General features: G+C 41.4%; 1 protein-coding gene across 3 annotated transcripts; it reads right to left on the bottom strand.

Moving 5' to 3' along the window:
- Positions 1 to 581: 581 nt before the first annotated feature.
- Positions 582 to 15,079, bottom strand: LOC124145468 (serine/threonine-protein kinase VRK1-like). Of its 3 annotated transcripts, none has more exons than XM_046515259.2 (11): positions 14,961 to 15,079; positions 13,881 to 13,951; positions 12,446 to 12,577; positions 11,665 to 11,714; positions 9,067 to 9,136; positions 8,183 to 8,376; positions 6,906 to 7,013; positions 5,350 to 5,479; positions 4,285 to 4,405; positions 3,718 to 3,788; positions 582 to 2,626 (listed from the first exon to the last, which is right to left on the bottom strand). In XM_046515259.2, the coding sequence occupies exons 2-11, from the start codon at positions 13,912 to 13,914 to the stop codon at positions 1,845 to 1,847; spliced, it is 1,692 nt and encodes a 563-aa protein (XP_046371215.2). In that variant the 5' UTR covers positions 13,915 to 13,951; positions 14,961 to 15,079; the 3' UTR covers positions 582 to 1,844. The 3 variants fall into 3 exon arrangements, with proteins under 3 accessions (XP_046371215.2, XP_046371208.2, XP_046371200.2); XM_046515252.2 differs by lacking the exon at positions 14,961 to 15,079 and adding an exon at positions 14,467 to 14,745; XM_046515244.2 differs by lacking the exon at positions 14,961 to 15,079 and adding an exon at positions 14,515 to 14,745.
- Positions 15,080 to 15,700: the final 621 nt, after the last annotated feature.

Genomic DNA, 15,700 nt, shown 5'->3' with positions numbered 1-15,700 from the left:
ATACCCCGAAGACCAGACTGTTTGTTTTTGGTTCGTAGGTCAAAAACATAATTTCAAATGTTTTCGTCATTATTCATTGTTTTTTTGGAAATGTTTTTAAAAGATTTTCCTTTTATGCAGGTTTTAGTTTATTGTATTTGAAACAATTCATTTATATTGATAGCGACAGTAAATGAGGATTTTTCACATTGACGTTATTTCTGGTAGGTGGGATGACAAAACCCATTGCTTTTCATATTCTGAGAAGAAATTCCCATGTATTTTTTTTTGGGGGGGGGGATCGGCGAATTAGTGGGCATGTCGGTTAGACCCATCTTCCCGAGGCAAGCGTTTTTTTACACAAGCCTTTAGCTTCTGGAAACTTGACTTTGATAAATAGACTAGTGGACGCTCTTGCCTTGGGCAGACGGGTTGGACCAAGAGAGTTCAGGCGTGTTTTATTATAAAACCCAAACTAATTCACTCAAATACGCATCTACTTCACCAGTGTTCGCAAGCAGATGGACCTGCTCCCAAAATGGAGGGGTTCACGAATCAATTACACTAGAGTACACTGCACTTGTAAGATGAATCAACGAGAATTAAGATTTTCGTAAAATTTATTGAAAATCCGTGAACAAGGAGTCAATAAAAACATGGAACACGAAGAACAGTTAGGTTTCACGGCAAAGGGAATTCTGCTCGTACTATGTTGATCATAATCTATGAGATTTGCATCAATCATATGTAATACAGCAACATGAAAACAATATCCGATACAAAAAATAATATTTCAGAGGGCAAATACATGGCAACAGAATAAGCAGTAGCAGGACAAGAGGTTAAAAAATTAAATAAGAAGAGAGCCAGGCCGTCAACACGCAGAGCTGTGATTCATGAGTTTGTGTTAAAAATGAAGATGTTACTGTAGTTCAGGATGATGATGATGATGTTGATGACCTTGATGATGACCAACAACATATTTCCAACATGTATCAGGTGAGATAAAATGGGGGTTAAGGTCGCGTCCAAGATTATTGCACTTATATAGCGACGTGCATGCACGTGTGTGTCTCTGTGTGTGTGGCTGCTTGTACTAGTCAGGACTGATGCCGATTTATAGTGCTAGCCCACTGAGATACCATGCCGCAGTTTAACATGACCCCACTCAGACACAGTGTACTGACTCCGAGCCGACAAGTCCTTGTTTTTGCCCCTTAATGCCGAGCGCAAGACAGGGTAACAACAAGTACCATCTTTTAACGTCTTTTGGTATGACGTGGCCGGGGATCGAAACCCCGAAATTTCCGCTCTCCCGGCGGACGCTTTACCACTAGACCACGGAGGCGGTCTCCAACATGTATCATCTACCTTTTCAAATGATACCCTTTTCCTCCGATAGCTGCTGGTAACACTTACATGGACAATATACAATAACAATATACCGGAAACAGGATTCGCTAATCCGGACGATTTCATTGGGCACGCTAACATCAAGTGAGTGAGTGAGTATGTGTTTTCGCCGCTTCTAGCAATATTCCAGCAATATCACGGCGGGGGACACCAGACATTGCACCCATGTCGGGATTCGAACCCGGGTCTTCGGCGTGACGAGCGAACGCTTTAACCACCAGGCTACCAGACCGCCCCGCTAACATCAAGATTAACATCAATGTTGTATGAAATATTGAAGTATCCCTAGGGAATGGAAAGCTGAGCAGTATAATCAGGATTCATTGTTTCTCCGAGCGTGGCAATAACTTCACAAAAACTGGGTGATGTATCCGTGGAAGAGGTGTGTGTGTGTGTGTGTGTGTGTGTGTGTGTGTGTGTGTGTGTGTGTGTGGAACATGTATACTAATACTTCAATGTCTAATATTCCTGTAGGGACCAAATAAAAGACTGTCGAGCTTGTCTGTCAATCTTGTAAGGCCAAAGTAGTGAGCTTCCTGACGCAGTTTCCTCAGGTCCTGTTCGGTCTCTGGGAGAGTCGTCTGCCCGTCGTCGCGCAGGAAGTTAAGAATGTAAGGGAATAATGTCGGATCACGATCAATGAAAGGGATGTCTTGATGCTCTGCAGCTTCCCTAGCAATAAAGGCCAGTCTGGACGGGAACTTGTCAAGGGTCATCAAAGATGTCACATACTCTGTACCTCCAACATTCAACGTAATCGTCGTGGGGAGCCTCTTTTTCACGCCATCTTGTGGAAAAGGTTTAGACGTGTTAGATTTTTCACCTGTGTCACCCCTACCCCTTCCACTTTTGACAACGGGTTTACTAACGGTCTCTGTCATTTTAGGATTCGTTTTACTCGTAACAAGGGAAACTTTCCTTGGAGATTTCACGTTTGAACTTATTACAGGGCCGGCGACCTGCGCTTCCTTTGATTCGGCAGCGCCGGCAGCTTTGCTTTTACCAGCCTTGGTTGTTTTCACGCCTGCACGTGGTTTAGTTTTATCGGGAACGTCTGGAGGTTCCGAGTCTGTGTGTCGGACTTTAGAGCCCTTCAATTTTGGAGAAGGAGCTGTCGTCATCTGTTTCCTTGGCTCAGTCAGACCATCCTGTAGAAGTTTCTTCAGAGTGTCGTACTTGGGCTCCTCCTCATAGTCAAGACCAGATACACATTGGAAGTAGGACGACAACACCACTGGAACAAAAAACAAACCATTACCTTGCAACATTTCCCTATCAGGGTCCGATGAGCGTGGGTTTAAATCCTAAATTCGGTCTAACAATAACCCTTGAATATCGACCAAAGTCGGTATGCATCGCCCAGACACGGTATCTGCAGGTCGGTATGCCACGCCCAGACACGGTATCTGCAGGTCGGCATGCCTCGCCCAGACACGGTATCTGCAGGTCGGCATGCCTCGCCCAGACACGGTATCTGCAGGTCGGCATGCCTCGCCCAGACACGGTATCTGCAGGTCGGAGTGCCTCGCCCAGACACGATTAATTTCAGGGCGCCGTTATATAGCTGTCAAACTGACAACGGCAGCATAAAACTCCAAACTATTGGTGTATTGTCAATAGTAAGGTGATGATGGCATTGACGTTGTCGCGAGATCGATGTTGTACTTCAGACCGCTTTACAATAATAAACCAACCACAAAGTGATACTGGTCGTAGATGTTTACAGCCTGCACAGTACTGAGACAACAATCAAAGGTGAATAAGAGATTCCAGCCCGCAACCAGCGGAGGTACGCCGCCAACACAACCTCAGTGAGCCACCTGACGATGGGGATTTAGTCCAATCAGAGGCTTGTAACCCAAAACAGCAAGATCCATGGTCACTATCGGTGTCATAGTTTGTTTGTTGTTTAACGCCGCACTCAGCAATATTCCAGCTATATGACGGCGGTCTGTAAATAGTCGAGCCTGGACCAGACAGTCTTGTGAATGACGTCATGATCATCGGTCTACGCGATTGGGATACGATAACATGCATCAACCAAGTCAGCGAGCCTGACCACCGGATCCCACTAGTCGCCTCTTACGTCAAGCATAGTCACCTTTTACGGCCAGCATGGGTTGCTGAAAACCTATTCTATCCCAGATCTTCACCGGTGGGTGTCATAGTACTATCCTTTTATGTACTACCATGACAACGGTAGTGACCATATATCTTGCGCTAATTTGGCGGTGAAGTACTATGACACCGAAAGTGCTGCTCATTTTTAGTTTACAAGCCAATGTGAGTATCACATATGTACTGAAGCACCATAACAGTTTGTACCTCTTTCCTGTGAGTCATCCATCGATGAAAGTGTGTCCGAGTGTACGTTTGAAGTGATGTCCTCTTTGTACCTGAAACCAATACAAGAGTATATATAACAGTAATAAATCCAACATATGGATGTACGTTTCAGCAGTAAATCAAATGTAAGAGCACCATGTTGTACATAGAAACCTGACCCGTGAAGATCGGGGGTAGAACAGGTCTTAAACAATCCATGCTTGTAGTAAGAGACGACTATGCTTGTCGTTAGAGGCGACTAACGGGATCGTGTGGTCAGGCTCGCTGACTTGGTTGATGCATGTCATCGTATCCCATTTGCGTTGATCGATGCTCATTATGTCAATTATTGGAGTGTCTGGTCCAGACTCGACTATTTACAGACTGCCATCATATAGCTGGAATATTGCTTAGTGCGACGTTAAACAACAATTAAACAAACTTATCGGTTAAGCAGTGAAGTCATGGTCATTTTTCATACATGATCTTTAACATTTCAAAACAATATGGGTGTAGCAGTATCTATGAATATGCATCTTAAAATGAAATTATATGTAGATATCTTACTTTATCTTAGAATCTCTGACGTAGTTTTTGTCTGAGAGTTTGTCCTCCCAAGGTAATCTGCCACACAGCCACTGCAGCAGACAGTAGCCCAACATCTCCAGGTCGCCACGTCGTGACTGGGCTGTTCACAGATCAATGGATACAGCAGGGATCAGTGTTGTCAGGGAAAACAGTTTCGTGATATATTTAGAGAATAACCAACGAGATATGAGTTATTACAAATGTCCTAAGTGGATGAACGACGTACGTCGCGAACCTTCCACGAGACTTAGAGTATTTATGGAAAAGTCCGGACTTATGCTGGTTTTATAGTGATAGCTTACTGAGATATGCCAGTTTAACCTAGATACCACACTCAGACTTAACATGTGGACTCCGAGACATCTTTTGGTATGACGCGGCCGGGGACAACTTGATGACTGCACGAGTTGTAGCCGCAGATTGCCTGGACACATTAATACCAGAAAAATGGTTCGGGGCTAACGCCAACTGTAGTCAGTTTATATATTGTATCCAGAACAAACGCTCTAAAGGTTTGAGACGTGATATCAACAGATCGATAAACAATAAGTATACATTTTATTGGTATCTTCGTATTATTCAAGATACATCGGACAGCATGGAATTAATAATGTGTAAATATGAAATTTATGCATCCTTAATTGATCATCCAGGGAAGTGCATATAGTTTATCATGAATAATCGGGGTGGAACGATAAAATGACTCTTGTTCATCAACATAGTTTGAACTTTCAATTTGGACGCATAATATGACTTAAATCGTCACTTCTATGCATTGACCCATTGGACAGTTTGTTTGTTGTCCAACGCCGCACCAAGCAACATGACGGCGGTCTGTAAATAATCGAGTCAGGACCATACAATCCAGTGATCGATTTTGTGAGCGTCGATCTACGCATTTTGGATACGATGACATGCATTAACCAAGTCAACCAGCGTGACCACCCAATCCCCTTAGTCGCCTCTTACGACAAAGGTTGCTGTAGACTAATTCTAACGCGGAGTTTCACGGGGATGATTATATACAGCTTAGTCCCAGCTTACCGGCTCCCCTGTGGGCATCAGTGCTCATGTACAAGGTGGGGCAGTCAGGTAGGAACTTGCTTTCCTCGTACGGCTTATGCTTGCCGCCTACCCTATACTTCTTGGCCAGGCCGTAGTCCACAAGGTGCACCTGGGGACGACAAGCAGTACTGGCAACGTTCATTCTCATATTATGTTAAATTGACTACTAGTCGGATGTGACTGTGGTTTATGATAACCCAGCAATAGTAGAGTTATATGAAAACGACTTGTTTGTTTGTTTGTTGTTTAACGCCGCAGTCAGCAATATTCCAGCTATATGACGGCGGTCTGTAAATAATCGTGTCTGGACCAGACAATCCAGTGATTGATTTGAGCATCGATCTACGCAATTGGGATACGATGACATGCATCAACCAAGTCAGGGAGCCTGTCCACCAGATCCTGTTAGTCGCCTCTTACGACAAGCATAGTCGCCTTTTACGACAAGCATGGGTTGCTGAAGACCTTTTCTATCTACGGATCTTCACGGGTCTTAGTTTACGATAAACAACGACCAAGAGTCCTTTCTTCCTTAAAAGCGATATAGTCATTATATATAGCCTCTTTAAGGATGTTAGCAGAATTTACAAACTTTAAAAATAATTACACGTAATTAATAATTAGGACTCTCTGAACCTAATCCGATCTCGGCAATGCAGGTGTGACAGGGTTAAATCACTCCCCATTTCACTCTAAGAATGATTCTGTCCTGGGATAGTCGATTACGAGTCGCTTATTTCTTACATGAGATATCAGCAATACGTGCAGCCTCTTTAAGGATGTTGATAAACAGTTCTACCTTTAAAAGTATTTACCCGTATTTAAATAACGATGACTCCCTGAATGCAAATCCGACCTCGGCAATGTCGAAACAGGTCCATATTATGAACAACGGGTAGAGTTTGGAACTTCCTGGATATTCTCACAACTTTCACATCGAGTATCTGCACCTTTTCTCCCAATACCGATTGTTATATTTCTCCCACTTTGGGTCCGATCCTTTGGTCATTGCGTATATCTACGTTGCCCAGCTACATCTATGGGGAACAACTCACTATAGACACTTCCCTCTCAAACATAACGTCCTCTAGTTTACGACGTCATCAAGTTGCGAGCGCATGTTCGAATCTCAAGAAATGACATAATAGAACAATGTTTTATCGTGAAATAAAAGCACGCTTCGTTCTTCTTTGTTCTTTGCGATTTATCGCGTAGCTAGCTGCGTCCCTCGTGGTGTATTCTCCCTGCAGTGTTTTATTGTACTATAAACAACTTACATTCGTCGTTTATTTCTTAAATAGAGTACTACCACTCGTCTTCCATTTACGTAATTAAGTCCCAGTTTACCTTAAGAAACTTGTTCTCGAGATCACACGTATACACAAATGTATCTATAACCCGCACTGCATACAAGAGTGGCATTTATAAAGAGATTATAAACATTATAGATCAGATCTGCAACGACACACCCTACATGTTGATTATGAGTACAGCACACGGCTGTTAGTTGTTCATTGATGGAACTTTACAATTACCGTTTTCTGTTTGTCAGAGTCTCCTTTGCTGTCGTCGACGATGATGTTGGCAGGATTGATGTCACCGTGCACGTAGTCATGTTCGTGGACGAACTCTAGACAGTCGATCTACAGAAAGCGGGGATGAGGAAGATGAGTTATTGTGTTTATTGAAGATAATTTAAGGAGGGTATGTCTCATTTTGACTTCGAATGTTGAATTTAAATTTGTGTAATATATCTAAAGTTGTCAATATTGACAACATACATCTGCAGTGAGATGTATTTCACTGCAGAGTAATTTTGATTTATTGCAGCTTTGAACAGAAATAGCTACCCCAGCGAGTCCGCGTGACGTGGAAGGAAAGCCCAAACAGATCAAGGACACAAATAGAACCAAATGCTCCCTAACAACTTTGAAATCTACTTGTTTTGTCGAGCACTTTCACCCTACGATATACGTGTACATATATGGCGAGGGAAATCCCCATGCCTGTCCCAACAGCCGACTAAGTCAAAGTCAGGGGAGAATATGACTAGTATGCTGTACGTGGCATAATGGTCTGTGAGTCAAATAGTGCTGTATAACGCTGCTGTCAACAATATTCCACATGGACCTGTAATAATGGAGTCTGCATCAGGCACGAGCGCAACGACCCACGGCATAGGGGCATAGTGAAACAGTTTCATTGTCCAACCACCCGATCCCCATTGTATTAGTCTTTACGTCAGGCGTGATGTACCGAGGATATATTCAATAGGGCTCGCGTTAAGAAACTTGGTTGCTTGAACCAGATGCATGTTGACACAAAAACTTCGTTGCAAGAAACAAAAAACCTGGATGCATCCTGGTCCCATAAATTTGAAACACAGGCCGGTCTGCTGCCAGAGTCACAAAATTAATGACGCATAAAACGTAATTGGAACAAGTACCCACGGTTTTATGACGTCATGCCCAAGATAGAGCTACAAATTGCACTAACACAGGGATTGGGATGTAGTATGGTAAATAAACCTTAGGGGTACTGAGAGTGTTCCAAGGTTGACTTTGTGAGGACAGGTAAGGGTTAGTCAAACACAAATTTGAATCATTATACATCTTTATACGCGATTGGGATACGATGACATGTATCAACCAAGTCAGTGAGTCTGACCACCCGATCCCGTTAGTCGCCTCTTAAGAAAAACATAGTCGCCTTTTACAGCAACCATAAGTTGCTGAAGACCTATTCTACCCCGGATCTTTAGTAATCCCTGAAGGATGGGGGGAAGTGTGTCTAAAGGTATTGTATATTGTACCAGAGCTACGGCCATGTCCGATACGTCCTTCAACGCCAGCATCCGACCTGTCCCCAGGATCGTGCCAAGGTCAGTCCCAAGCCGCGGCAACACCAGAAACCTGTAAGCCTCACCCTCGTAGCTATGCGTCCCGTGCCCCCGGGGAACAGGGATTCCGAGGTGGGTCAGATCCCTGTCCTTAGTCCACTTCTTCGCTGTAATATCGACAACCATATAACTGTACACAACACACACACACACACACACACACACACACACACACACACACACGTTTGTTTGTTGTTTAACGCCGCACTCAACAATATTCCAGCTATATGACGCCGGTCTGTAAATAATCGAGCCTGGACCAGACCATTCAGTAATTGACATCATGAGCATGGTATACGATGACATGCATCAACCAAGTCAGCCAGTCTGACCACCCGATCCCGTTAGTCGCCTCTTACGACAAGCATAGTCGCCTTTTGAAGCAAGCATGGGTTGCTGAAGACCTATTCTAACCCGGATCTTCACGGGTCCACACAAATGTAACTTAGCTGATACAACGTTCTTTTGTTTTATAGATCGTGCACTAGTCAGAGTCATCTAGCTCACAGCATCACTTCGTTTATTGTGAACCTGAAACATGCGTCCATGCCTCAATTATCATGTCATCACTCGAACACTGACATTATAGCTGCTAGTTAAGTTAAGAAGGTTTTACTGAACGTCCTAAACGTTTACTTTGTCAACTGATTTGTGATTATATATATATTGTGTATTCAAGGATCATCTTCAGGTCATTGATAGAGAAAAGTTAATATTTCATCAACCCTGAAAGATAATTATCCTTACTGTTTAACAAGGTTCAACTGTTTACTGAAGGAATAACTATGTCTACTGACCTATCTTGGCAACACCCATCCCCTGGTAAACGACGTGTTCATTGAACAGGTGGCCACTAGTTTTATTTTCCTGAAAAACAGACAATGTCACAATGTCACAAATGCTTGCTACATAATGTTACAAGGCAATGCATGCTTGCGTGCCCTCTTGTTAAACTTATACGCGGTTTCTGAAACATTCATTTTTTTGTTAATGTCGCGATCAGGAGTTCGTTAACAAGTATTGCTATAACCGCTGCTAATACATTTTCTTACATATCCAGTTTAAATTTGACGAGAGTGTAAGTTAAATGCCGATTAATGCGTATCACGATATTGTGTACACTATATGGTGCGTATTGCCACATATTTGTACACTATATGATGCGAATAACAACACATTTTGTACACCATGCGATGCGTATCATGACATATTTCGGAAACTATACCAGGCATATCACGACATATTTTGTACAATAGTTCGATACCTATCACGACATGTTTTGTACACTAGTTCGATACGTATCACGACATGTTTTGTACACTAGTTCGATGCGTATTGCCACATATTTGTACACTATATGATGCGAATAACAACACATTTTGTACACCATGCGATGCGTATCATGACATATTTCGGAAACTATACTAGGCATATCACGACATATTTTGTACACTAGTTCGATACCTATCACGACATATTTTGTACACTAGTTCGATACGTATCACGACATGTTTTGTACACTTTACGATGCCTATCAAGATATTGTGTACACTATACGATGCGTATCACGACATGTTTTGTACACTTTTCGATGTGTATCACGACATGTTTTGTACACTAGTTCGATACCTATCACGACATGTTTTGTACACTTTTCGATGTGTATCACGACATGTTTTGTACACTTGTTCGATGCGTATCACGACATGTTTTGTACACTAGTTCGATGCATATCACGACAAGTTTTGTACACTAGTTCGATGCGTATCACGACATGTTTTGTACACTAGTTCGATGCGTATCACGACATGTTTTGTACACTTTTCCATGCGTAACAAGACATATTTTGTACACTAGTTCGATGCATATCACGACATATTTTGTACACTAGTTCGATACGTATCACGACATATTTTGTACACTTTACGATGCCTATCAAGATATTGTGTACACTATACGATGCGTATCACGATATTTTGTACACAATACGATGCGTATCAAGATATTGTGTACACAATACGATGCGTATCACGACATATTTTGTACACTTTACGATGCGTATCACGAAATATATTTTGTACACTATACGATGCGTATCGCGGCATATTTTGTACTCTATATACGAGGCGTATCACGGCATATTTTGTACTCTATATACGAGGCTTATTCCGGCATATTTTGTACTCTATATGATGCGTATCATGATATTGTGTACACAATACGATGCATATCACGACATAATATGTACACCATACAATGCGTATCAAGATATTGCGTACACTATACGATGCGTATCACGACATATTTTGTACACTATACAATGCGTATCACGACATATTTTGTACTCTATTGATACGTAGCACAATACGCTATACCATACACACTATACGATGTGTATCACGATTATATTATTTCGAAACAGCATCAAATTGAGAAATATTTGATACGAAGAAACGCTGAATCTGTTCATCTCGCGTGATTGAAGATAACACCCAAACACGATGAGACTGAACCACATGTAGAGCTTCATAGAACAAGGCAATGTATAGATCAACATAAATTTGAAGACACAATGTCCAGAAATTTTAAATCGTTGAGATTAATATCTAAAAAACCATTTGGTTAAATGCAGGATCTGAAAATATGGTTGTCACTGATATATGAATCATATGCAAATATATATAACATGGGGTGCCACCGCTTCAGATAATATTTGGGGCCATGTCTAAGTTCAAGGGTGTGAGTGAGTATGGTTTTACACCGCTTTTAGCAATATTCCAGCAGTATCACGGCGGGGGACACCAGAAATTGCCTTCACACATTGTACCCATGTGAAGTTCGAACACAGGTCTTCGGTGACGAGCGAATGCTTTAACTACTAGACTACCCCACCACCTCACTTAAGTTCGAATAAGAGAGTTGTACATTGTGCATTATTCATGCATGTAAAATTAAATTCACTCACTTGTCATTCAAGCTTGCCAGACTTAATATTACTTCTATTCATCTTGAAATATACAACATATACATGTTTATATGTATATGCATGATGAGAATCATATAACTAAAATATTTTGGCCTAATGTTTGGACTAGCAGCCCACAGCCGATCTTAAGAATGTATATGTCAAGCAATAATTGTGAATTATATAACACACACCAACCACATCTTGAATCAACAAATATGCACCATCAGCATAAAGTGTTTAAACGACACCAACTGCTGGTTTAAGACGCCTACACCGTCGAATTGCCATGGTAACACTATATTACGGACATTCCTGGGAATGTTCCTGAGGACATATTTAGTGTATTACACAAAACTATCTTCGTACTTAAGGAAAGAAAACAACATTTTTATAGCTACTGTAAAATGGTAAATTTTAAACATCTCACTATTTTCACGACGTCTTCTTCCGCGTCTGACCCAGCAGCATCTGATGTTGCTGAGAAAAGAATGTGATCGCATTATAAATATAATACATCTGAGATCGGGGCTTCAAATTAATTTCGACTGCAAAAAAAATACAAATCACGATATACTGTTCATATACTGTTAAATCAAGTAAATGACGCTGGGCAAAAGAAAGTTCACACCCATGTTTGATGGTGGCAAAAAATAAAACAAATTGTTATTCGATGGTGATGTATTTAATACGGGTATTATCGGCGATATTTCCTGCATCACATCAATGAGTATCTCACAACAGGTGACGTGTCCATAACGTCAAAAAACACGGGCCCAATGTCAGACTACACACTAATGAGCAGAGTGAAGTAGGTATTTTATGATGTATAAACTGCATATTTTCTTTTGCGGGGCAGTTCACATTACATTATATTAAGACAGCCTGTAAATAAGCAGATCTAGATCAGGAACACAAGTGGCTGACGGCATGAAAAACGACCTCTGCCGTTGGGGTACGATGACACGACCAACCAGGTCACGAACAGACTTATTGCATGCATTGGGGCTGTTGTGTAAAACAATCCACGCTGGGATGACATCTGAGTTCTATTATCTTTCAAGTTCACTGGCTCAATTGTTCCGAGCTCATGTATGTATTTTTACCAGATGTTGCTGTGAAATCAGTATGGTTTTCAGATCAAATTAAACATGCAGAAAAGATTTAAATTCTTAAACAAAAGCATGGGATAAATTTCAGCGAGTAACTACCTGCGTATATAGGTCCCACGTGGCCTTCAGCCAGCACAGATGCCAGTCGCCATTTCTTTCCCAGTGTGTCTTGGAGTACCTCTCCCGTCAGGAGGGGCTCCGTCTTTTTTGTCTTGGGAGGTTTCACGAGCTCTGTCAAGTATATTATTATTAATCCACATAGGCCTAATAATTAACTGCGACCATGAAATGCGACCTGTGAATAAATGAGTTCGGTTTAAGTCCACAGAAAACAGTAAAAACAAGAAAGAAGTGAGCAAAGCTCACATACCCCCGTTATCCCCGCTGGTCAACAACACATAGTAAATAGTTTGTTAATTAAAGATTTTAACTTCAATGTTTTAAAAACTAAGATTGAGTTCCCAGTGACAATTGCCCCCCCCCCCCCCAATCTCCCATGTTACCAGTGTTCACTACGAGGAAGTAGATCACCATGAACACCTTTGAAGAAAAAATTGATTGAGGAGTTACATAAGAAGAATTATCAAAAGGACCAAAAATTGTTGATATAAGAACACATAAAAAATGGAACACTATTATATAAGAAAATCAATAAATTAATAATTTCCATTTAGCCTTAACAGATATGGTAAAGAATTAATAAATTCAAACTGTCACAAAGCACAGATACTTATGATGATCTACATGTGTGGAAACAATTTTTGAAAATATATTAGCTATACAAAACCAGTCATCAAAATTTCTAAATTCCATAAAGTTTCCAAGAAAACAGCAAAAGACAAAACTTTCAGAATGTTATAAAAGATAAAAAACAATCATAGCCGTTAATGTAGCAAGTTTGCTGAAGCTAGGATACATAATATTGTAAACATGGATCTTACAAAAACTCCATCCAAAATTTATGTTTCACCATGTTCACCATGATTCCATGGAAACGGCAAAAATAAAAAAATTCAGAATCTTCAAACTAGCAAAACGCACAAGTACTCGTTGTGGTTAATGTGGGTAGAAAGTTTGGTGAAGCTAGGGTGTATAGTTAAAAAGATATAGGCCGTACAAAACACCCACCCTAAAAGTTTAAGTTCCTAATGTTTCCATGGAAATTAAAAAATTCAGAATCTTCAAACTAGCAAAAGGCACAAGTACTCATTGTGGTTAATGTGTGTAGAAAGTTTGGTGAAGCTAGGGTGCATGGTTAAAAAGTTATGGGCCGTACAAAAGCTCGGACGGAAGGACGGACGAACGGAACGCTTCGTAAACGGGGGTATAATAACATATCTATCATCATGCTGACAAACTTTGGATATCGTAGCCGGGTGAATCGAAGATTCGAACACTAGATCTACCAGCGACACCAAGCTAGCCAGGCTAGGGGGCGCAACTCTGCACAGTTGCGGCGCCTCAGATAACTATCGTCAGGATATATTTGTGAACAGTAATTGATAATCGTAAATTGGGATTAATAGACACGAACCAGCTTTTTTGCTTTTGGGGAGTCGTCGTTTCATATCTGTGTCTTGGTATTAACGTCGCATGTATATAGTGCTGAAAGAAAACAAATAAATCCGATATATTGCAAGGCATAACTGACGCTTGACGATAGAAAACAGTTTTACATCCGCTTAATGTACAGCGGTACAACAGCTTGTAGGTTACCGCCGATGTCAGTAAAAAAAAAAAGGCAGTAATTTAGCGGTTAATAGTGGATTACACATAGAGAGAATCTAGGTGGACTGAAGTTTACAGAAGAAATGCCTGCACTATTTTTACCAAAACACAAAGGACCGAAAATGTGCCCGAGCTATTATTCTGCATACTAACATGTGTGTGTATGTATAATGATGACATATGTTTGTCAATAGCCTGTCCACACAATAACTTTGAACCCTGGGACATATAGAGATTGTAAATAATCTGTAATATCTGGCCTAGCCATACGCCATGCTAGCTGGCACGTAGAAGGCAAAGGAGTCCACAAGCGATCTGTGATTTGTAAATTATGCATCGATCTTGGGTTTTAGTTCGTTTAGCTACTTTAACAGATGCAAAAGTAATCACACCCCTTGAATGTACTCGTCAGTGATAAAATCCCTGCCTGAGCCACTTACTGCCGTTGCGAATGTTAGGTTTGTCCGCCATATGTAATGAAAGCGAACTTCCGGGTGTCACCTATTTTCGATGTAGCCACGGGCGCGTCATGTAACACATCGTGTATAGCTCGAGAGAGACTCGGCTGCTGTCTAGTAACGTGTAGGCTCACTTGAGTATCGGGATATTATTTAAAGATGACGTCCATTTACCACCTACACTTGCCGTCTTGAAAGTGTAAATAATTCAAATAATTCGTTTTGAGAAAGCGAAAGTACGATTCGGCGAATAACATGTTTATTGTGTCGTTTTTCATAGACCAGAGAGTATCTATTATATGGTCTCTATAAAAAGACGAAGAAGAAAACACATGCTTGTAAGAAGGACTCGCCACATAAACATATCCTTGTATAATTAACTTTTAAAAAATCAAATGGAAGATACTATTCGGAATAAAAATACAGACCAATTTCATTTCAGGCTTACTCCGATCAGAGACCATACAATTCTATCATGTCTTCATCCTGTTAGTGTAAAAAGTCCTCCACAGCAGAAATTACGTCATCGCGTCATTTACATTAAGCGGATCCAGAGGGGAGATCTGGGGGTTCGGACCAAGTTTAGAATGTTGTAGACAAACTACCCCACGTCGACCCCCACCCCCACCCCCACCCCCACTGAGAGAGGATTTTGTTACTGTAACCGCTCACTTTTAGAAATGCTGGAACCCCCCTTGCAATATGCTTGCCAATTTGCCAGACAGTTCTTTCTTCAAGTTTAAGAGTGAGTGAGTTGGGTTTAACGCCGCTTTTAACAGTATTCCAGTTATATCACGGCGTGTCAGCTTAATGTGGGAGGAGAGCCCGAAGTGATGCAGGTCTCAGACGTTTACCACTTCGGTGAAACCCACGAGCACGGGTATGGTGCTGACAAACCTAGAAACATAATCGGGGCGAACCGGGATTCGAACCCACAATCATAGGTTTCTGGCGTGTCCAAGGGACGCAACTCTGCACAGCGAATCGCGGCGCCTTAGACGTCTGGGCCACCCGTGCCCCCTCAAGTTTAAGAGGGAAGAGGTGTAAATCTGTAATCTAAATCTTCAGTGTATTTGACCACATTACTGTAGTTGTTTAATATACAGTCTAGCTTTGAATAACGAACCCGGTGCCGGCTCGTTTTTCGTTATTCGAATAACGAATAACG

This window comes from Haliotis rufescens, unplaced genomic scaffold (genome assembly GCF_023055435.1).
Source record: "Haliotis rufescens isolate VD_foot unplaced genomic scaffold, xgHalRufe1.0.p SCAF_3, whole genome shotgun sequence".
Classification (NCBI taxonomy): Eukaryota; Metazoa; Mollusca; class Gastropoda; order Lepetellida; family Haliotidae; genus Haliotis; species Haliotis rufescens.
Note: the sequence above shows the minus strand (reverse complement) of the source record. Positions and strands in the feature narration are given on the sequence as shown.